The 25,284-nt window shown below is 36.1% G+C and overlaps 1 protein-coding gene across 14 annotated transcripts in view; it reads right to left on the reverse strand.

Moving 5' to 3' along the window:
* CEP128 (centrosomal protein 128) overlaps nt 1–25,284 on the reverse strand; it is a 441,752-nt gene that overhangs the window by 358,890 nt on the left and 57,578 nt on the right. For 11 of the 14 annotated variants that reach the window (XM_073998545.1, XM_073998538.1, XM_073998537.1 and 8 more), the window contains one exon: nt 3,462–3,578. The exons of the other annotated variants lie outside the window; for them this stretch is intronic. In XM_073998545.1, the coding sequence (XP_073854646.1) occupies nt 3,462–3,578 (117 nt within the window). The remainder of the gene's footprint in view (nt 1–3,461; nt 3,579–25,284) is intronic. 14 annotated transcript variants of the gene reach the window in all.

Consider the following 25,284-nt stretch of genomic DNA (forward strand, 5'->3'; position numbering starts at 1 on the left):
ACAAAAAAAAATCAGCTTGTCATGGTGGCACCTGCCTGTAGTCTCAGCTACAAGGGAGGCTGAGGTGGCAGAATCTCTTGAACCCAGGAATTCAAGGCCGTAGTGAGCCGAGATCATGCCGTGGCACTCGTGGGCAATAGAGTGGCCCTGCCTCAAAAAAAAAAAAAAACTTGAATTGATTTAGTAAAGTTCAAAGTATCATCTACAATTTTAAAAAGATAATATTAAAAGAATATTATTGTCACACAACTCATATAAAATACTCATCTCTCTTAAAGAAGAGACTTCTATGAGATACCAAACCAGGTTGTTTAAAATACAAGATATGAAGGTCCTTACTAAATAAAGAAAACCCTGCATTCATGTGACTTCAATAGCACATGAGTAGTTGAGGCTCAAAAAAGGAAGTGGATTCCTGGGCGTTCATGGCCCTTTTGTTCAAATCAGGATAAGAAACAGAAATGAGTGAACACTTCTTTAAAAACTCTAAAGAAAAGGAAAATGGCTTTCCCTTGATCAATTTCCAATGATTAACAACGTGCTTTTTCATTAAATGCGAAGAGGTAAAGCTCTGAGGACCTAAGGACCCATGAGATGACTAAAAAGCAGCAGGTTTTTGCCGAAATCACAGACCGCCTCCCTGTAATATACTATACCTTCAAATCTCTGCATCCTGTAATTTCAAATGAAAACTCTTAATGTCTTAAGTTTTAAATGTCATATTTTTCATCAACATTGGAAGATACATTTTAAGAAGGCAAAAGAGCACAGTGGCTAAAAGTTCAGGCCCACCTGCTCATCTATGGATTTAATTTCTCACCATAAACAGGAAAAAAAATGCATCGATTACTATTATCATATGGTATAGGAATTTCCATAAGTATTTTTAATAATCAAAAAGAAGGGAAAGTATTTCCTCTCGTTAAACATGACCTTTCCAGAACAGTCTAAGCCATTTAACATGGGAGCAGGAAAATACATCAGCTTAATCTTTCCTAGTTTCCACTACTGTTTATAATCTAAAACCACTTTGTAAAAATGTATAGGTCACTGCTTATATTAAAATGACAAAATATGAAATTAAACAGTTCTCATCAATAGTGATCTCCTATTGTATTGTCAGAGATGGAATTCCAAATCACAGCTGAAGCTTTTAGTCAAATTGACAATTACAATGCAAATAGCCAGGCTCTGGTGCCTTAAGAAAAGGGGTGGGAATCAATCTTTCGCTCCCTCTTTCTTTGTAATTTTGTGCATTCTGCAAAGAGAGAAGAAAATAAGTACAGAAAATTTCTCTAATTTTCTCTTGCAGAAAAGAACAATTGTCTCTTTAGTACTATTCTTATGCTCACCAGATGTAATTTGCTTTGAGAACAAATGTATAAAAATCAAGGTTAAAAAAAAAAAAGCCTACCCACATGCTGTATCTAATTATTCAACAACATATCCTCTTCAAAGTAATTACCAACTTAAAAGGTTATGCCTTCTTTTGTGAAATGGAAGGAAATGGAATTTCAGAAAACAAAAGCAGATTTTTCTATCAGCTTACATTAAATTTCAGTGTTGCAATTTTTGTTCCTAATTTTCAATTAACAGTGAAAAAAAAAAACTTTTAAAAAATCTGTCGATTAATAAAGGTTAATGATCTACAAGCACACACAAGTATATTTTTAGAACTCTTAGAAAAATCATTTCATAAATGAAAATAATTTCCATTTGTTTTGAATCTTTTGGGTTTCTTGCTGTTTCTACTTTTTATATTTTATGTGTAGACCAAAGACACATTTAAAGGGAATTTCAACAAATCAATATTATAAATGATAGTCACAAAATATAACCAATATGATAAAATAAGAATCCATGAGTGCACATAATAAAAAGTTCTTTCTTAGAGTAGGATTCTATAAATGTAGAACGAATCATATTAAATCACTATCTGGCACTACTTATAGTAGTAATTGTTTCAGATGAGTCAATAATAGATGCTAAAATTAGTGAGCAAAAGTACAATAGAAACAGGATATGTTGAAGTCCCAAAGAGTTATCCTATAAAATAGATAATTTTAAGAGAACAATTGTAACTTTACAGTGGATAAACCCACCCAGTAGGCAACACGATAGCCAAGTGTTCAGTTTTCACCAGTAATGTAACAAACCAACATTCTATGACTCCTAAGATGACACTATGGGAAGGACATAACTCCAATTATCTAAGTTTCAAGCCAAAAGTCCATCACCTGAATCTAGTCATGAACAAACATCAAGAAACCCAAAATGAAAGCCATTCTACAAAATAGTTTACGCCCTGAGAAGTCATCACTCATGATGACTGAAAAACCGTTCCAGATTAAAGGAAACTAAAGAGACATGACAACTAAATGCCATGTGTGAACCTATATTTTATCCTGAATCAGGAAAGGACACTACTGTAGTAGCAAAATTTGAATAAAATGTATAGATTAAGCCATAGTATTTTATTGACTTCAATTTCCTAATTTTGATTGTTATACTGTAACTACAAAAGAAAACATACATATCAAATTATTTAGATGAAAAACAATTTATTTTTTAATCAGTTGACTTTAAGATTCACAGATAAGTATGTATATCATGTCTGCAAATTAAAAATGTTTCACAAAAAAATTACATATATGTGGATGTATCTAGAATAAATGATGAAACAAGTCTGGTAAAATATGAATAATAAGGGAATCTAGGTAAAGGTTGTATAGAAATTCTTTATTCTAAATTTTCAACTTTATCTATGTCTGAAATTTCACATTAAAAAGAGTACCTAAAGGGTAACTATTCTCCATTTTAAATTGGTTTGATAATAACCTAATTCAGGAGTTGTCAAACTTTTTCTATAAAGGGCCAACCTGCCAATACTTTAAACCTTGTGGGCCATATATTCTTGTGGGCTACAACTACTCAACTCTGCCACTGTGTCACAAAAGCACCAACAGACAATATATAAATGAATAGGAGTGGTTGTGCTCCAATAAAACTATTTACAGAAATAGACGATGGGCCAGATTGGACCTGTGAGCCATCGTTTAATGACCCCTGGTCTAGTCTATGCCCAGAAAAATTAATCAGAATAATTATACTTTCAGTTAACATTTTCTGAGCATATGACAGACAGTATGTTAAGAGCTTTACTGGCATTAATTCATTTATCCTTGCACTATTCTAATTAGGTCAATAGTATTATTATTTCCATTTTCCACAGACAAAACTAGCACCTAGAGAAGTTAAGAAACTTGCCCAACTAACGTCACATGGACAGCAAGTATGAAACCAGGGAGGTCTGATTCTACACACTGAACTACAACCAATATGTGATATTAATACTTCTCAGATGGGTTGAATTATACTGTCACATGCAATAACCATTTTAACATGGCTAAATAAATATCCAAATTCAAGATTTACATTCCATGAAAGTGCTTTTCACAAACCTCCTGTAGCTGCAGGGACATGAGTCCCAGTTGATCCTGGCGTCTTTCCACCAGCTCCCTTTCTGTGCGCATCTCTCTCTCTAGTTCCTGAAGCCGCCGCTCCACCCGATCTGAAACCTTAATAAGAATTCAGAGAAACAGCAGCATTACAGAGCTAGCAAGCAAAACAGACTAAATTGAGAAGATAGTTTTATAGCAGATACACTACTGCTTGAAGCATTTAAGACTGTTTTGTTTGCAAAGCCCTGTCTAATGACACTAAAATGAAATAGCTGGCCAAAAAACTTATTGAAAGTTAGAAAAGAAAGTCATCATTGATCTCCAAATGATCTACATCTGGATCCCAATAACTGGCTCAAATTTTTTGAGGTATGAGATAATATTCAGTAGATCAGAGTTAAAAGCAATACACTAGAAAAGAGTGCCCTCTGGTGAGTTAGAATGAAAATACCAATTATGCTAAAAATTGCATTTGTTGGCCAATTAATGATAAATTGTTCGATCTAATTAGTTCTTTTCTACTTTTATTATCCATGAGAATGACCTGCCTATGAAGGTACTGATGTTTATTTGTAGTGAATAATTAAGAGGGCTTTACATTAGCTTGTCAATCTTTTCTACTGTGATCTGCTAAAAATAAAACAAGCTATAAAAGATCAAAAACTAAAGTCAAACTGAAAATGTTTAATTGGGACTCTCTAAAATAAACATGAAAGAATTTTTCTCTCTGACACAAAATTTTCCTTACTAAAAGTTGCATAAGTTCAAACACATCTCATGTATTTCATTATACAGCCCACTAAATAAAATTTACACTATTGACAATGTCTATATTTCGTACAGAAGGACAAGGAAGACATTTGTATTCGTATAAGAGAAGCAATAAACACAGCTCTGTTATAAGAAATCTTTTGTCACCAATTATTTATACGAGAAAGAATCAAGAAAAGTCCTGACAAGGAACCTTATTGGGGTCATGTAAATGTTCTAAACTGAATTAGGGAGGTGGCTGGATAACTCAGTAAATGTACGAAAGAAAAAAGTTATTAAATTGTACACTTAAAGCATTAATTTTATGGTGCATTATAGCTCAATCAAGTTTTTAAAAAATAAATAGATAAACATAAGTTTACTTAGGTGAGCAAAAGTTTAGTTTACTTTTGAACAACAGGGATTTTAACTGCAAAGATCTACTTATAAGTGGATTTTCTTCTGCCACTACCACTGCTGAGAGAGCAAGACCAATTCCTCCTCAGCCTGCTCAACTTGAAGGCAGAATACCTTTTTGATGATCAGCTTCTACCTAATGAATGACAAACATATTTTATCTTTCTTATAATTTTCTTAATAACTCTTTCCTTTAGCTTACTTTATTGTAAGAATACAATATACAATACATATACAAAATATGTGTTAATTGACTATGTTATTGTTAATGCTTCCTGTCAACAGTAGGCTATTAGTAGTTAAGTTCTGGGGGAGTTCAGATTTATACTGTATCCCCAGCCTCTGCCTTCAATAGCTTGCTATCTACTGAAGACTGACAATAAATGAGTAGTTAAAATTTCTCTGATTAAATTCAATGAGTTAAATGACTTCTATATTTCAGAAAAGAAGGCTGTTCTTACTAGAATCCTATCAAAATTAAAGCAGTCCAAGTAACCACATACTGAAATCAATATCCAAAAGTATTTAGACATCAGCAACTTTGCTACCATAGCTAATACATGTGATGATACAGAGTTACTATATTTGGAAGATTGTTTCTCAATTTTTTTTTTTTTTTTTGAGACAGTCTTACTCTGTCACCCAGGCTGGAGTGCAGTGGCGTGATCTCAGCTCACTGCAATCTCCGCTTCCCGAATTCAAGCAATTCTCCTGCCTCAGTCTCCCTAGTACCTGGGATTACAGGCACCTGCCAACACGCCTGGCTAATATTTGTATTTTTAGGAGACATGTTGTTTCCCCACATTGGCCAGGATGGTCTTGAATTCCTGACCTCAAGTGATCCACTGGCTTTGGCCTCCCAAAGAGCTGGGATTACAGGCGTAAGCCACCATGCCCGGCCTTTGATTCCTTCTAAGTAACAGTTTTATTGAAACATAATTTCATGTATTAATATACATATACATTGTGAAATAACTATAGTCAAGCTAATTAACATATCTATCACTTTACTTAGCTAACATTATTTTTGCCAATACTATAGTCACAATTCTGCACATTAGCTCTCTAGAACTCATTCATCCTACATAAGGAAAACTTTGTACTATATATCCCCATTTTCCTGACCCCTCCCAACTCTGCCCTTTCCCTAGCAACCACCATTCCATTCTCTGCTTCTACGAACTAGACTTTTTAGAGTCCACATTTAAGTGAAATAATGCAGTATTTTATTTTTGTAACTGCCTTACTTCATTTAGAATAATGTCCTTCAGGTTCATCCATTTATTGTTGCAAATGACAGAATTTCCTTCTTTTTAAAAATTGAACAATACTCCATTGGGTGTATATATGTGTGTATGTGTATTTCTTTACCTGTTCTTTGGTCAACAAATACTTATATTGTTTCCATATCTTGACTACTGTGAATAATGCTGCAATGAACATGGGGTATGCAGATGTCTCTTCAAGACACTGATTTCCTTTGGATATGTATCCAGAAGTGAGACTGCTGGATCATTTGGTAGTTTTATTCTTAATTTTGATATTAATGTTTCTCTTACACAACTTCTGACATAGGTCCCAATGATCCATGCTTCTTGGTATTCATGCACCTGTGTAATCCTCTACCCTTGAGTGTAGGCTAACCCTCTAATAAAGAGAACACTACAGAAGTGATGGGGTGTCACTTCTATTATTAGGCTGCAAAAAACTGACTTCCAATTTGCTAGCATCTTCTCTCTTGCCAGTCATCTTCTTGTCTGTTTGTTCTAATAAAGCAGGCTGCCACGTTATGAGATGTTCTACAGAGAGGCCACATGTCAAAGAAACAAAAGAAGCCTTTAAACAGGTCGTGACAAACTGAAGTCTCAAGTCCAGTAACCTACAGGGAACTGAATCCTGACAATGACTTGTCATTGCAGTCAAGCCTTGAGAAGAATGCAGCCTGCAAGTGACCCAGAGCCAAAGGACCCAGCAAAGCCACACCAGTCTCTCAACCCACTGAAACTGCTAAATGAAATGTTCTTTTAAGCCAGTAAGTTAGGGGAAATATGTTACATTAAATGCTAACTGTACATACCCAGACGCCATGACCATCCTCTATGGACCCAGTATACAGGCCAGCCCCACAGATGCAGGCACCAGGCCTACCTCCAGGAACTCAGGTTCCAGGTGCATCTCAGTACTAGACTGGCCCCTGTAAGCACAGGCTCCAGGCCTTCCTCCATGGGCCCAGGTACCAGGCCCATCCCAGTACCAGGCAGACCCCAACAGACTTAGGCTCTAGTCTCACCATAGTGCCAGACCAGCTGCTATGGGCATAAGTTCCAAGCCTAGCCCTAAGAACCCATGCACTAGGGACACCCCTGCAGACCCAATCAAGTTGGCCCACACCAGTAGACCCTGGTGCCAGGCCAGCCCCAGAGGAGCCAGGATCCAGGCCCCCCAACAGATGATCCAAAGTCAGTGTCTGCCCCAGTGAATACAGGCTCTAGGCTCAAACTCATAAACTCAGACAACAGGCTAGCCTCTGGGACCCAGATACCAGCTCAGCCCACCTGCTGACCCAGTCACAAGGCCAGCTCCCAAAAAGACACCAGCAGCAAAGCTCATTAATGAACCCTGCCAGAGAGCCTACCAAAAATCTCCGCATAGACTCATTAAGTAAAGGGAATCCCCTGCCAAAGCCAGTCTGTAAAGTCTGGAAGAAGCGTCTGCTTCTTCAAATGCACAGAAACTAAGGCCATAAGGATCATAAATGATCAGGGAAACATGATCACTAAGAGAATAAAATAAAGCACCAGCAAACAATCCCAAAGAAATGGAGATCTTTAAACTGCCTAATAAAGAATACAAAACAATCATCTTAAATAAGTTCAGTGAGCTACAAGAGAATACAGTAGTCCCATTTTACTCATGCAGGATACACTGCACAATTCCCAGCAGATGCCTGAAACCAAGGATGGTATCAAACCCTATAGATACTATGCATAATTTTTCCCTTCACAATTTCACAGAGAGTAAATTTGTTCATATCACAGAAATTAAAAATCTCAGTGTACGTTTTTTTTCTTTCCTTATTAAGTTGAGACTTTCACATTTTCACTTAGAAGAAACACTTTATCCTTCTCTTTGGCATTGCCAAACTGTCAACATCACTACTCTGTACTTTGAAGCCATTATTTAGTAAAATGAGGGTTACTTGAACAAAAGCACTATCAGGTTACTGAGACAGTGAACCTGATAACTGACATGACCGCTAAGCAACTAATGGGTGGGTTGCGTCTATGGCATGGATATACTGAATAAAGGGATGATTCATGTCCCAGGAGGGATGAAGTGAGACCAATGAAGATTTCATTACTCTACTCAGAATGGCATGCAATTTAAATCTTATGAATTGTTTATTAATGAAATTTTTCATTTACAATTTTTATATTGCAATTGACCACAGGAAGCTGAAATCATATAAAGCAAAACTGGGGGAAAGGACAAGCTTCTGTACAGACACCAAAATCAGAAAATTGTTGCATGAACAAAATTAGAAATTCAACAGAGATAGAAACCATCAAAAAGAACAAAATAAAAATTCTTAATCTAAACAACACAATGACTGAATTGAATAATTCCACAGCAATCTTGAAGCAAACTAGATCATGAGCTCAAAGACAAGTCATTTAAAATTGCCCACTCAGAGAAACAAAAAGAAGAAGAAAGAAAAAAAATTAAGAGAAACTATGGAATTTATGAGATACCATCAAGTAAAGAAATTTACTCATTATGAAAGTCCCAGAAGGAGGAAAAAAAGAGAAGGAGATGAGAGGAGTTTACTTAAAGAAATAATAGCAGAAAACTTCCTATATCTGGAAAAAGAACATCCAGATCCTTGAAGATCAAATAACCACAAATAGATTAAATATAAAGAGATCTTACTGAAACACACAATAATCAAATTCTCAAAAGGAAAAAACAAAGAGAAAATGCCAAAAGCAGCATGAGAACAACAACTCATCACATACAAGGGAACCCTTATGAGACTATCAGTGAATTTCTCAGCAGAAACCAGGAGAAAACGAGATGATAAACTCAAAGTCCTGGCAGGAGGTGGGGGGAGGGGGGTGCTGCCATCCAAGAATATCATCACATTAACTTGCCTTACAAGAAATATAAAAAGCAGTTCTTCAAGACAAAATGAAAGAATGCTAATAACACAAAAGCATATGAAAGTATATAATTTCTTATATTCACTGTAAAAGTACTAATATATTCAAATTTAAAATACTCCAATACTTACAATGGTAGTGTTTCAGTTACTTTTAACTCTAGTTTAAAAGTCAAAAGACAAAAGTATTAAAAATAACTATAGCTACAATAATTTTAATGGATATACAATATTTAAAGAGGTAAACTGTGATATCAATAATGTAAAATGGGAGGGGAAGTTAAGTGTAGACTCTTTGTATGCAGTCCAAGTTAAGTTGTTATCAGCTTAAAATAGATTCTTACAAGATATTTTATGTAAATATCATGGTAACCACAAAGAAAAAACCTGTGCATATTTAAAAGACAGAGAAAGCAGCCAAAGCATATCACTATAGAAAATTATCAAATCACAAAGGAAGACAGAGAGAAAAAATGGAATGAAGAAACTATAAAACATTCAGAAAACAATTAAGAAAACAGCAGTAGCAAGTTCTTACCTATAAATAAATGCTTTAAATGTAAACAAATTCTCCTATCAAAAGACATAGAGTAGCTACATAGACTTTTTCTAATGACCCCACTGTATGCTGCCTAAAGAGACTCACAAATAGACTTTAGAGACACAAATAGACTGAAAAATGAAGGGATGGAAAAAGGTATTCTACACAAATGGAAACTAGAAGAAAACAGAGGTAGCTACACTTATATCAGAGAGAATACACTATAAGTCAAAAAATCTAAACAGAAACAAACAAGGTCATTAAATAATTATAAAGGAGTCAATTCATCAAGAGGATACAATAATTGTAAATGTATATGCACCTAATCAGAGCACCTAAATATTATAAAGCAAATCTTGATAGAGCTGAAGAAAAGATTAAACAGAAATGCAATAGTAGTATTGTGGACAATGGACACACCATCCAGATGGAAAGGCTATAGAGAAACATTAGACTTGATCTACACTTTAAAACAAATGGACCTAACAAACATATACAGAACATTCCATCAAACAGCAGCAGAATACACATTCTTCTCAAACATACACAGACCATTCTCCAGGACAGACCATGTTAGGCCACAAAACAAGTCTTAACATATTTAAGAAAATAAGTATCTCTTTAGAGCGTACAGGTATAAAACTAGATATAAATGAACAGAAAAATTCACTAATAGGTGGAAATTAAACTACACAATTCTGAATAATCAATAGGTCAAATAAAAAATGTAAAAGAAAATGAAAAAATACCATGATACAAATACAAACAGAAATACAACACACCAAAATTTATGGGATGCAAAAAAGCAGCTCTAAGACGGAGTTTTATGGCAATAAACGCCTACATTTAGAAAAAGATCTCAAATGAATAACCTAACTATACCCCAAAAAACTAAAAAACAAAACAAAACTAAGCCACTGTCAGTAGAAGAAAGGAAGTCACAAAGATGGCAGCAAAAATAAATGAAATAGAGACTAGAAAAACAATAGAAAAGATCCATGAAACTAACAGTTTTTTGAGTTTTTTTTAACTTTTCTTGTAGGTTCAGGGGTACATGTGCAGGTTTGTTATATAGGTAAATTTGTGTCTCAGAGGTTTGATGTACAGATTATTTCTTCACCCAGGTACTAAGTCTAGTACCCAGGAGTTATTTTTTTCTGCTCAATGTTAGTTTTTTGAAAAGATAAACAAAACTGACAAAATGCTAGCTAGACTAAATAAGGGGAAAAAAAGAGTCATGACTCAAGCAAATAAAATCAAAAGTAAAAGAAGAGACATCACAAATGATACCACAAAAATACAGTCTTGTAAGAAAATACTATGAACAATTTTATGCCAACAAATTGGATAACCTAGGAGAAATGGGTAAATTCCTAAAAACCTACAACTTACCAAGACTGAGTCACAAAGAAACAGAAAATAGAAACAGAAAATCCAAACAGACCAATAATGAGTAAGGTGATTGAATCAGTAATCAAAGACCTCCCAACAAAGAGAAGTCCAGAATCTGATTACTTCACTGGTAAAATCTATCAAACATGTAAAGAAGAACTAACGTCAATCCTTCTCAAGCTCTTCCAAAACACTGAAGATAAGAGACCATGTCCAACTTCATCCTATGAGGCCAGGAGTACCCTGACACCAAAGACACTACTAAAAAAGAAAATTACAAGCCAACATCCCTGATGAACAGATGTAAAAATCCTCTGCAAAATACTAGCAAGCCAAATTCAGTAGCACATTAAGAGAATCATTACCACCACGGTCACTTATAACTTATCCCCAGAATACAAAGCTGTAAATCAATAAGTGTAATATACCGCATTAACAGAATAAAGAATAAAAATCATGTGGTCGTCTCAATAGAAGCAGAAAAAGCATTTAATATAATTCAACATCCTTTCATGATAAAAAGAGAAACTTCCAATAAATGAGACATAGAAAGAATTTATTTTAGCATAATAAAAGCCATATACAACAAGCCAACAGCTAACATAGTACTCAAAAGTAAAAACCTAAAAACATTTTCTCTAAGATCGGAAAAAGCCAAGGATGCCCACTATGAACACTTCCATTCAGCATAGTACTGAAGGTCCTGGCCAAAGCGAGTATGCAAGAAAAACAAATAAAAGGCATCTAGATGAGGAAAGAATAAGTTAAATTGTCCCTGTTTTCAGATGACATTATCTTATATATAGAAAGCCCTAAAGAGGCCCCTAAAAAAAACTGTTAGAAGTAATAAATTAAGTAAAGTTGCAGAAATCAAAATTCAGGATACAAGAATCAGCAGCATTTTTATATATAACAACTCAAAAAAAAAAAAATCCTGTTCACTATAGCATCCAAAAAATACAAAGAAATAAATTTACCTAAGGAGATGAAAGATTCGTTCTCTGAAAATAATAAAATATTAAAGAAATAGGAAGTCAGCAATGTAAAATATTGGGAAAAGAAAATAGCCAGTGGAAAAAAAAAATCAAGATATACAGAGAAAGCCACATAATGTAGGCACTATAGACCATGGTAAGGGATTTGGAATAAAAGAAACTCAGGGAGGATTTTTAAACCTGGAGGAATAATTAAACATAATGACAATTAAAAAAAATAATTTGCCTGCAGTGAGAAGCACAGATAAAAGCAGGTATGGGAGCAGAGGAACCAACTTCAATGGACGCCACTGCAGTAAACCCACTGAGAAGAGATGGTAGCTTGAAAAGTAGTATTAGAAGTCAATGTAATTGAGCAAGATTTCAGAAATTAAAGGGGCAGGATCTTGTAACGGATTGGAAGTATGGTGTAAAGAAATGGATCTAGGTGAATCCTTGGTGACCAGCTTAAGATGCTGGATGGAATGCAATGCCATTTCCTGAGACAGGGAAGACCAAAATAAGTAAAAACAGCCCTAAATGAAGGTTGTGGACCTTAACCTAAAGACATATATTTATAGCTTTTTGAGTGATGACATAACTCCTAATAAGAATTATTTTAAAGAAAGTGTATTTTAGTACTTATTTTTTCTTTCTCGGAGACCTAACGGAAAAATGTTAAAAATGTAATCCAATACTAAAAAATTCATATTTATCAGGATACCATTTTCAACTACGTTTAATACTAGAATACCAAAAATTCCTAAATCTCCATATTTGGTTATAAAAATAGCAGAATAACAAGAATAAAAATTAGAATGGCTTTTAAGATTAGTAGTTAATGAAAGGTCAAACAAAAGAAAAAGCATTCTGTTTAAAAGATTGTATTATCACTTTTCAATATGTTGATTCCTCAGATCTTTAACAATACCTGGTGCTTCAAAGTCCACTTAAAGAAATATGTTACATATTTATATATATAACTGCTGCTGTAATCTATGCAATAATCATGTTATTCTAAATGCAGTATTCACAGAATTCTTATAAATTCTATTAATGGTCAACCCTCTCAAAAACAGCTGGATCAATGTTTACATTTTTATTCTTTATAGTGACCCTACTACAGAAAACTAAAATAGAATTGACTTTTTGCTCCATAAGCAATCAAACAACATGCAGTCATATCACACTCAACTCAATAAAATCTAGACAACTAATAAACTGAAATTTCCCCCACGGAATAAGGCCTATGCAATATTGATTGCTTATGACCACAATTAAGTGTTAATAGAAAATATTTTCCATGACATCATACTATAAATGATAACTCTTCCCTTCCAGTGGGCAATTTGACATAAGCAAAAAATATTTATGATTCACAAAAGATTAACACATCAAATGTTGACATATATGACAGCAACCAAAACTTTTTGTCTCTCAAAGAAAAATATGTTCCACAAGCTTTCAAGATATATTTTAGTTACTGAGAAAATGCATGATAAACAACTGTAGCCTCAGAATAATACACAATAAATGTGATTAACAGTGTTTACCAGTAGAAAGTGAAATTGGAGAGAAATAGAGGCAGCCATTTATTTTCACTTTATATATGTACAACATTTAAGTTTGCCACAGTGAATGTGCATCATTTTGGTAATTTTATTTTAAATTTAAATCTGAAGTGGGGGAAACAGCGGCAGTCTCTGAGAAGCTTAACATTCAAATAATGAAACCATCTTCTCTGACAGCAGGTTATGAATTCACAAATACAACACAACACGTCAACCAGTTATAAAACATGAATGTTGACTTCAATTGGAAGAAGTGAGTCACAAAGACTATATTAAGCCCTGGAAACAAACATCAGGCGGCCTTCGGAAGACCTTCTTAATTCCAACAATTGTTATTAAGTTTTGCTTTGGACATTTTTTTCTTAATCAGGACCATACACACCCACAAGAAATTTGAGATGCCCTTCATGCAATTATGAGACAATCTTACTTTGACAGCAAATTCCAGAAAGCACAAAACAAGGTGTAACATCACAACTGATGTAAGGAACTGGCAATGAGCAATTCAACTGAGTGCACAATTATGTGGGCACAATTTTCTGGGTTGAGACAATACAAAAGGCTGTGTCCTCAGGAGCGGGGCAGAAGGGATAGTTGGGTAAACTAGCAAGTTTTATACAGCAATTACACCAATGAGCTGGGCACCAGGGAGGTGTGACAACCAGTTGCACTTTATGTGATGTAGAGTCATTCTTGATGCATGGCAATAAAGATACGAAACTTTGAGCTCTCTCTGAACTCAGCTAACTGCTAACTTTTTACTCAGTGGGTATATTTTAAACACAAAGTAAAACTGTAGAATGTATATAGATGATACTTACTAGTTTTATTTGCTATGTGAAAGAAATCCAAATAAAATGATAACTGTTTATTACAGGTTCTCTTGTCACATGGCGAAAGGTGAAACAATAAATGTAATGTGCACTATGCAAATTAGTACTATTAAACCCCAAATTGAAAACATCCCAACTATCTAACAGTTTCAAAAAACAGCATGACAGTAAAACTGGATATGACCATGGCTCACTCAGGTCTACAGGGACCTCAGTAGAATATTAAGGATATCCAAATTTAGATCAAAGCCCATTTACAAGTAATATAATAATTTGGCAGTGTCCCCACCCAAATCTCATCTTGAATTGTAACTACCACAATTCCCACGTCATGGGAGGAACCCAGTGGCAGGTGATTAAATTATGGGGGCGGGTCTTTCCTGCACTATCCTTGCGATATTTTTAATATCACAAATATTTTAAATAAAATATTTTAAATAAAATAAGAATATTTTAAATAAATTTGTTTTAAAAATGGGAGTTTCCCTGCACAAGCTCTCTTTTTGCCTGCCGTCATCCATGTAAGATGTGGCTTGCTCCTCCTTGCCTTCCGTCATGATTGTGAGGCCTCCCCAGCCATGTGGAACTGTAAGTCCATTAAACCTCCTTCTTTTGTAAATTGCCCAGCCTTGGGTATGTCTTTATCAGCAGCATAAAACCAAACTAATACAACAAGCATGTTCATAAGATGTATATCTAGGTAGCAAGTGAAAGAAGCCTCATGCAACAGTTGAAAAACTTAGTAAAATCTTGTGCATTAGAAACCATAGCCTGGGTGCAGTGGGGTGGCTCATGCCTATAATCCCAGCACTTTAGGAGGCTGAGGCAGGCTGATCATCTGAGGTCAGGAGTTCGAGACTAGCCTGGCCAACATCGTGAAACCCTGTCTCTATTAAAAATACAAAAATAAGCCAAATGTCATGGCACACACCTGTAATCCCAGTTACTGAGGAGGCTGAGGCAGGAGAATCACTTGAATCCAGGAGGTGGAGGCTGAGATCACACCACTGCACTCCAGCCTGAGTGACAGAGTGAGAATCTGTCAAAAAAAAAAAAAAAAAAGAAAGAAGAAAGAAAGAGAGAGAGAGAGAAAGAAAGAAAAGAAAGAAAGAAAGAAAGAAAGAAAGAAAGAAAGAAAGAAAGAAAGAAAGAAAGAAAGAAAGAAAGAAAGAGAAAGAGAGAGAAGGAAGGAAATAGCAAAGATAGTAATGACATAGGATATGTAAAAAAGATTAAAAGATTAAGGAGTTTCACTTCCAGAAATAACAGACTAGATAATTCAGATGAAGGTAACTAGAAAGTTAGAAAGAATATTTTAAATATAATTGTTTTTTAAAACACTGGGAAGTTAAAAAGTAATAAGGAAATATGAGAATAATACGCAGAAGAAAGAAACCCAGAGAGAATGGTCTATCCTTTGAAATCACTTTTTCCCCTGAAATATGAGCTCATTTCAGAAAAGGCAGCTGAGACACTGAGAAGCTGAACAGAGTTTTTACCAGATTCTTAAGGTTAAATGAGAAAAAGAGTTGAGTTGAGAGACTTGCAAGTAATGGGTCCCTGATTAATCACTCTCTTAGCCTTTGGACTGGAATCCTGAAGGGCTATACACACGCAGTAAGGGTGAATCAAAAATACTCAAGATCCAGTACCAAAGTTTATTAAGTATCTCAACAACAAATAATAAGATAATCCACGATTGCTACTGACCCTAGTCTATAACAAAAAGTAAATGTCTATATTCTCATACATAACAATGTCCTAGGCCTCAAATTATCTATTCAAATTTTGTTGGCAGAAAATAAAGTAGGTTTTCTGTCATCAAACAACAATAACTAGAGAATCAAAAGTAAATAGTAGGACAAAGCAATGTGATCAAAGTCCAAGAAAAGCAAGGGATAATAGACAATCGAAACAGACACATAGAAGATCTAGGTAATGAAGTCATGAGACACAGATAAACAGATTGATGATTTTGATAAACAATTACAAAGTTAAAAACAATCAGATGACAATTCTAGTAGTGAAACTTGCAATGATTTAAAATGAAAACAGTGAGTGGGTTTAATAGGCTTGCCTCAGCTGAAGAGAGATTAAGTTACTAAATAGAAAGTCAGAAGAAAATATTCAAAATAAAGAAAGAAGAAAGAATTAAAACTGACAGAAATGAGCATAAGAGAAAAAGGGGATAAAGTCAAAAGTTCAAGATTATATGTAATGTGAAGTCCTAAAAGAAGAGACAAAGAATAAAAGTAATTTTTGAAGAGATAATGGTACTATAAGCATCAAGCAACAAGTCAAAACACACACACACACAAGTTTATCATAGTAAAACTATAAATAAAAACAAAGAAGAAAAACTCAAAAGCGATTAGAGAAAAAAAAATCTATTACACCTTTAAAAAAAAGCACTAGGCCGGGCACAGTGGTTCATGCCTAAAGGCTCAGCACTTTGGGAGGCCGAGGAGGGTGGATCACAAGGTCAGGACACCAAGACCATCCTGGCTAACATGGTGAAGCCCCGCCTCTACTAAAAATACAAAAAATTAGCCAGACGTGGTGGTACACGCCTGTAGTCCCAGCTACTTGAGAGGCTGAGGCAACAGAATCACTTGAACCTGGGAGGTGAAGGTTGCAGTGAGCCAAGATCGTGCCACTGCACTCCAGCCTGGGCATCAGAGCGAGACTCCTATCTCAAAAAAAAAAAAAAAAAAAAAAAAACCATCAATAAGACTAATATCTGATTTCTCAAGAGAAACAATGAAACCCCCAAATGATTAAATTTCTTTAAAATACAGAATGGGGGGGGGGAATGGCTTATCTAGAATTTTATATCCAGTGAAAATTTCTTTCAACAAAGTAAGTGAAAGACATTTTCAGATACACACAGAGAAGATTTTTCACCAAAGCACACACTCTAAAGGAAATTATAGATGGGACACTTTCGGGCATATGCATGCTCACCCTAAAGGAAATTTTTAAATATGTTCTTAAGGTAGATGTACAATCTGAAAAATGCAAAAAAGAGTGAAGAACAAAAAACAGTAAATCTAGGGGTAAACCTAAATAAACCATTATTGCATAAAATAATAGTAATGTCTTCTAAGGCTCAATTAAATACAAAATTAAATAACAAAATAGCATAAAAGTGAAAAGCGAGGTTTATGAAGTTGAGGTGCAGTAAGATCTTTGCATTTTCTGAGAAGAGGTAAAAGAATTAATTTATATTAGTTTTGAAATATCAAAGACACATGTTGTAATCCCTAGGGTAACAATGGAATAACAAGATATAATTAGAAGCTAATAGATGTGCAATACAGAAAAATGAAAACTAATAAAACCAAAAAACACACACACAAAAGAAGGAAATACAGTAAGTGGGACCAAGAGAAAGCAAATAGTAAGATGGTAAATTTAAATAAATGAAATCAACATTTACATTAAATGTAATACAGCAAATCCTCCAACTCAAAACAGTGTTATACTGACCTTTAAAAAAAATTTAATGATACCCTATAAAATAGCATGAAAGATATCAAATTCAAGAAATAAATTGTATTAAAAATGTATAAGATATAAAACTTCTTAGAGTGACGTCAGCAAGCTGGCCAACTAAATGCTCCTAGCACTTTTCTCCACCACAAGAAAACGCACACACACACACACAAAAACCACATTTTGAACCAAAATAACTACAGGAGAGCAATGAGAACAGCAAAGTAGCAACAGAAATTCTATAACAAAAAGCCAGAATGGCTGCACAGGGAAGGAAAGGAATCACCTTGCTCCACTACCTCATCCCCCCGTTTGGGGATCAGCCCTACCACCTAGGGACAAGCTACTTCAGAGTCACTGCGTATCCCTATCTCAGTTACCGCTGTATCCTCCCCTTAGGACCAAGCTGAAGGGATGCCCCACTCCCAGGGAACCAGAGTCTTCAAGTGCTGGAACAGTCTCACAACAGGTGCCAGGGCCAACGCATACCCACCCTCCACTCCAGGTACCTCAGGCCTTAGGCACACTGGAGAATTTATGCCTCTAGAGCCACAGCAGATGTGGCACCCTATCACCTGGGTACCTCAGACCTCCCACATACTGGAGAAGTGGCACCCCTCATGGCACAGCCAAGGTAGTGCTCTGCCACACAGGGACCTCTGGCCTCCTACACACCAGAGAAGTCTCCTTCAACACCATGCCATTGGTGAGGCAGCAGACCCTCCCCCTGCAGGGACCCTGGTCCTCCAGCATATTGGAGCAGTCGCGCCTCCCAGCACACAGGTGACATGACACCACATAGCCAGGAATCCAGAGGCTCTATTGACTCACGTAGCTGCACTTTAGCAGTGCCTCACATACCAGGGAATAAGAGCCATGGCTGAGCTGTGCCACCGCACCCTGCATGCCCAAGAACCACAACACACCCCATCTACCTGGAAATAGATTAGCCGTCTACTGTCTAATCTACTAAGGCACCTCATCTCTTCAAGGAATGGAGTCATCTCTGTGCTTCTCTCCACCACTTGAGACCCAAGCCACAGCGGTATATTGCCATTCCTCAGTCCTTGCTGCTGTTGCAGCTGGCCTCTTAAAGCTTGGGTTACTGCCATATCCCACCCACCATCACAGAGTCCAAAGTCACCACTGCATGTTTCCTCATATCCTGGAGTCCAGAGTCACCACTGCATGGTTCCTCATATCCTGGAGTCCAGCCTTCTACTGTGCCCTGTTGGTTTTAGGTCCCAAATTGTAGTTGTGCCCAACCCCAGGGCCTGAGCCTCTGGAGCACCTCTTCCTCGTTGGAGCCATACAAGTGTGGTACCCTGCTCCCATGGGTAAGAATCACAGCTGCTTCCCAACCCCCTGGGCCTGAGCTACCAGGTTGTCCCTTAGAGCAACAAATCTTAGCTTACTGGAAGAACTGCATCCACTCATGCCTTGGAGAGTGATTCTGTACCTCAAGTCCCAGGTGCTACAATAGTTTCAGAAGACAATGAGTGCAAGAGCCTGACCTCATGACCACTCTGAGCATCTGTGCCGTGGATCCCAGTGCCACTGTAGCAGCCTGTGAACCGTGTCAGATCCAACTTCAAGAGAGATCCTCTCAGCTAAGAATCCCCACTCTAAGGAAGACAAAAACAGGAGAATCCCTAAAACCCTTGCTCTAATAACCTACATAGCCACTGTCACTAACACAAATTCCTTCAGCCTAGACCACTGAGGCTCTGCAGGTATCACTAACATTAATCACAAATGAAAAAGCTTCACAGAGACTACAACGCTGCACTGACACAGAAGTAGAGCCACCACACTCTACCACAGCAGAACCCTCAGGCCCATCTGCAGCTAAACATTTTCCCTTACAAAAGCCACTCTGTAAAGTTTGGAAGGAGTGACTGTACCACCAGATAGACAGAAATTAACACAGCGACACAGAAAAAAATGATAAAGCAAGGAAATATGACACCACCAAAGAACCACAATAATTATACAGTAATTGATCCCAAAGAAACAAAAATTTATAAATTGACCCAAAGGAATTTCAAAATAACACCCAAAAAACTCCAATGAGATGCAAGAAAATACAAATAGACAATTCAATAAAAACAGGAAAACAATTAATGATCTGAATGAGAAATTCAACAAAGAGATACATGTCGTTAAAAAAAAGAACCAAACATAAATCTTGGAGCTGAAGAATTCAATCAATGAGATAAGAATAAAATTGAGAGTTCCAACAGCAGAGTAGATCAAACAGAAGAGAGAGTTTGTGAATTTGAGATGAGTATTTTGAAATGACTCAACCAGAGGGGAAAAAAGAATGAAAAAGAGTAAAGACTTATAAAAAACCATCAAGCAAATAAATGTTCACAACTGGGAATTTCATAAAGAGAAAAGACAGAGAAAAGAATGTTTACTTAATGAAATAATTGCTGAAAACCTCCCAAGTCTTGGAAAAGATACAGATATCCAGATCTATGAAGCTCAAATGTTCCCAAACAGATTCAATTCAAAGAGATCCTCTTCAAGTCATATCATAATCAAACTGTCAAAAATCAAAGATAATTTTTAACAGCAGCAAGAATTAATATCAAAATTTCTTACACTCTGCCAAAAAATGGAGCTAGAAGAAATACATTAAAACACATTATCACTTTGAAACCTAAGCCAGATAAAGACATCACAAGAAAAGAAAGCTATGACAATCTTTCTGATGAACACTGATGGAAATCCTCAATAAAATATTTGCAAATCAAAGCCAACAACACACCAAAAAAATTATACACCATGACCAGATAGGATTTATTCCTGGCATACAAGGCTGATTAAACATATGCAAATTGATGTCATACATCATATTAACAGGACAAAATACAAAAACCACATTCTAATCTCAACTGATGGGGAAAAAAAACCATTTAACAAAGTCCAACATACTTTCTTCATAAAAACTGTCAAAAATTTAGGCATATAAAGAAAGTTCCTCAACATAATAAAAACCATTTATGAAAAGCCCACAGTGGACATTATAAAAATGAAGAAAAACCGAAAGCTTTTCCATTGAGATCCAGAACAAGGCAAGGATGCCCCCCTCCTTCTATTCAACATAGTACTAAAAGCACCAGCAAGAAAAATCAGACAAGAAAAAAATAAAATGCATCCAATTGGAAAAGAAGTAAAATTATCTCTATTTGCAGAGGAAATGGTCCTACACATCAAAAACCCCAAAGATTCCACAAAAAACAAAACAAAAAAAAAAAATTACAAAAAATAAGCTCATAAAGGATAGAAAATCAACACATAAAAATTACATTTTTATGCACAACAATCTAACTGAAAAAGAAATCAGGAAAATAGTTCCATTTATGATAGCACTAAAAAAAAAAACTGAAGAAGCAAGAATAAACCAAACCCAAAATTAGTAGAAGAAATAACAAAGATCAGAGTAGAAATAAATGAAATTGAAATTAAGAAAATACAAAAGATGAATGAAATGAAAAGTTGTTTTTTTGAAAAGATAAGTAAAATTGACAAACTTTTAGCCAAACTAAGAAAAAAATAGAGAATACCCAAACACATAAAATCAGAGGTGAAAATGGAGACATTACAACTGCTACTGCAGAAATTCAAAGGATCATTAGTGGCTACTGTGAGTAACTATATGCCAATATATTGGAAAATCTAGAAGACATCTAGAAAAAAACTAGACAGACACAACCTGCAAAGATTGAACCATGAGAAAATCCACAAGCTGAACAGACCAATAACAAGTAAAGAGATAAAAGACATGTCTTCTAGCAAAGAAAACCCTGAAATCCAATGGCTTCACTTTTGAATTCTACCATTTAAAGAACTAATACTTATCCTATTCAACCTATTCCAAAACATAGAGTAAGAAGAGTAATAGAGTAATATTGGCCATTTTACAAGGCCAATATTATCTTAATACCAAAACCAGATAAAGACACATCAAAAAAGAAAACTACAGGCCGATATCCCTGAGGAATACTGATGCAAAAACCCTCAACAAAATACTATCAAGATGATTTCAATAACACATTTTAAAAAGGTCATCAAGACCAAGTGGGACTTAGCCCAGAAATGCAAGGATGGCTTAACACATGCAAATTAATCAATGAGATACATCATATAAACAGAATGAAGGACAAAACCATATGATCATTTCAATTGATACTAAAAAGGCATTTGATAAAATTCAACAACCTTTCAATGATAAAAAGCCTTCAAACAACTGAGTATACAGGAACATACCTCAACATAAGAAAAGCCATATACAACAGACCCACAGCAACGATCATTCCAAATGAGGAAACAATGAAAGCCTTTCCTCTAAGATCTGGAACAAGACAAGAATGCCCACTTTCACCACCATTATTCAACATAGCACCAGAAGTCCTAGCTAGAATAATCAGACAAGATAAAGGAAGGGCATCCACACAGGCACAGGCAATCAGAGCAAAAACAAACAAATGGTATCACATCAAGTTAAAAACCTTCTGTACAGCAAAGGAAACAATCAACAGAATGAAGAGACAACCCACAGAATGACAGAAAATATTCATCTGACAAGAAATTAATAATCAGAATACATAAGAAGATCAAACAACTCTATCAGAAAAAAATCTCATAATCCAATTTAAAATGGGCAAAATAGCTGAATAGATATTTCTCAAAAGAAGGCACACAAATGGCAAGCAGGCATTCAAAAAGGTCATCATTGATCATCAGAGAAATACAAATCAAAACTACAAGGAGATATCATCTCACCCCGGTTAAAATGATTTATATCCAAAAGACAGACAGTAACAAATGCTGGTGAGGGTATGGAAAAAAGAGAACCCTCCTACACTGTTGGTGGGAATGTAAATTAGTACAAGCACTACGGAGAATGATATGGGGGGTCCTCAGAAAACTAAAAATAGAGCTACCACATGATCCAGCAATTCCACTGCTAGGTATAAACCCAAAACAAAAGAAATCAGTGTATCAGACATCTGCATTCCCATGTTTGTTGCAGCACTATCCACAATAGTCAAAATTTGGAAGCAATCTAAGTGTCCATCAACAGATGAATGGATAAAGAAAATGTACTTATACACAACGGAGTACTATTCAGCCATAAAAAGAATGGGATGCTGTCATTTCCAACAACACAGATGGAACTGGAGATCATTAGGCTAAACGAAATTAGCCAACACAGAGAGGCACACATCACATGTTCTTACTTATTTGTGGGATCTAAAAATAAAAACAATTGATCTCATGGAGCTAGAGAGTACAAGAGTGGTTATCAGAGGCTGAAAAGGGTAGTGGGAGGATGGGTAAGAGGAAGGAAGCTTAATGGGTATTTAAAAAATACAGTGAATAAGACCTGGTATTTCACAGCACAAAAGGGTGACTACAGTCAATAAGAATTTAATTGTACATTTTAAAATAACTAAAAGAGTATAACTGTTGTTTGTAACACTGAGGATAAACGCTTGAGGTAATGGATACTCTATTTACTCTGATGTTATTGTTATACATTGCATGCCCATATCAAAACATCTCATGTACCCGTAATTATATACGTGCCTACTACCTACCCACAAAATTTTAAATAAAAAATTTGTTTAAATAAAATAAAATAAAGGCGGAATCTTTGAGAGCAGGGAAAAAAAGAAATAAAGGGCATACAAATTGAAAAGGAAGAAGTCAAATTAATTATCTTTGTTTGTAGATGACATGATCATCTATTTGAAAAAACCCAAGAACTCCATCAAAAAACTGTTAGAACTGATAAACTCAGTAAAGTTACAGAATACAAAGTCAACATACAAAAATCAGTAGCATTTCTATATGTCAACAGTAAACAAACCGGAAAAGAAATCAAGAAGGTAATCCAATTTACAATAGCTAAAGATAAAAATTAAATACTTAAGAATTTAAACAAAAAAGTGAAAGATCTCTACAGTGAAAACTATATAAGATTGATGCAAGAAATTAAAGAGAAACTATTAAAAAATGGAAAGATATTCTATGTTAATAGATTAGAAGAATCAATATTGTTAAAATGTCCATACTATCCAAAGTAATCTACAGATTCAGTGCAATACCAATGACATTCTTCACTGAAATAGAAAAAAATCCTAGAATTTATCTAGAATTATAAAAGACCCACAATATTCAAAGCTATCCTGAGCAAAAAGAACAAAACTGGAGGAACCACATCACCTGACTTCAAATTATACTACAGAGCTATAGTAACCAAAACAGCATGGAAGTGGCATAGAAACAGAAACATAGACCAATTAAACAGAATAGAAAACCCAGAAGCACATCCAAACAACCACACCAAACTCATTCTAGACAAAGTTGCAAAGAACATGTATTGGGAAAAGGAACAGACATCTCTTCAATAACTGGTGCTGGGAAAACTGGATATGCAGAAGTGTGAAACTAGATCCCTACCTCTTGACAAAGACAAAAATCAAATCACACAGATTAAAGACTTAAATCTAATACCTCAAACTATGAAACTATTACAAGAAAACACTGGGGACCAAACTCTCCAGGACATTGGAATGACCAAAGATTTCTTGAATAATAACCCAAAAAGCACAGGCAGCCAAAGCAGAAATGGACAAATGGGATCACATCAAGTTAAAAAGCTTGCACACAGCAAAGTTAACAGTCAACAAAAGGAAGAGACGACCCAGAAAATGACAGAAAAGTTTTGCAAACTATCGACCTAACAAGGGATTAATAACTATTATACAGAGAGTTGTCAAGACGGTTCAATAGGAAGAGCTCCAGTCTGCAGCTCCCAGAGAGACCAACACAGAAGGTGGGAGATTTCTTCATTTCCAACTGAAGTATCCAGTTCATCTCACTGGGACTGGCTAGACAGTGGGTGCAGCCCACAGTGAGTGAGCAGAAGCAGGGTTGGGCATCACCTCACCGGGGAAGTGCAAGGGGCTGGCGAACTCCCTTCCCTAGCCAAGGGAAGCCATGAGGGACTGTGCTGTGAGGGACTGCGCTATCTGGCCCAGACATTATGCTTTTCTCATGGGTTTCGAAGCCCACAGACCAGGAGATTCTGTTGTGTGCCTCTACCACCAGGGCCCTGGGTTTCAAGCACAAAACTGGGCGGCTGTTTGGGCAGACACGATCTAGCTGCTGGAGTTTTTCTTTTGTAGCCCCGTGGTGCCTGCAACCCCAGTGAGACAGAACCGTTCACTCCCCTAAAAGGGGGCTGAAGCCAGGGAGCCAAGTGGTCTCACTCAGCGGGTCCCACGCTCACAAAGTCCAGCAAGCTAAGAACCACTGGCTTGAAATTCTTGGGCCAGCATAGCAGTCTGAAGTCGAACTTGGTGGTGGGAAGGGCATCCGCCATTACTGAGGCTAGAGTAGGCGGTTTTCCCCTCATAGTGTTAACTCTGACTGTGTGTAACACTCACCACAGCAGGGCAAAGCACCTGGGGCCAGACTGAGTCTCTAGATTCCTCTCACTGGGCAGGACATCTCTGAAAGAAAGGCAGCAGCCCCAGTCAGGGGCTTATAGACAAAACTCCCATCTCCCTGGGATACAGCACCTGGGGACAGGGGCAGCTGTGGACGCAGCTTCAGCAGACTTAAATGTTCCTGCCTGCTGGCTCTGAAGAGAGCAGCGTACCTCCTAGAACAGC

Source organism: Macaca fascicularis, chromosome 7 (assembly GCF_037993035.2).
Source record: "Macaca fascicularis isolate 582-1 chromosome 7, T2T-MFA8v1.1".
NCBI classification, from domain to species: domain Eukaryota; kingdom Metazoa; phylum Chordata; class Mammalia; order Primates; family Cercopithecidae; genus Macaca; species Macaca fascicularis.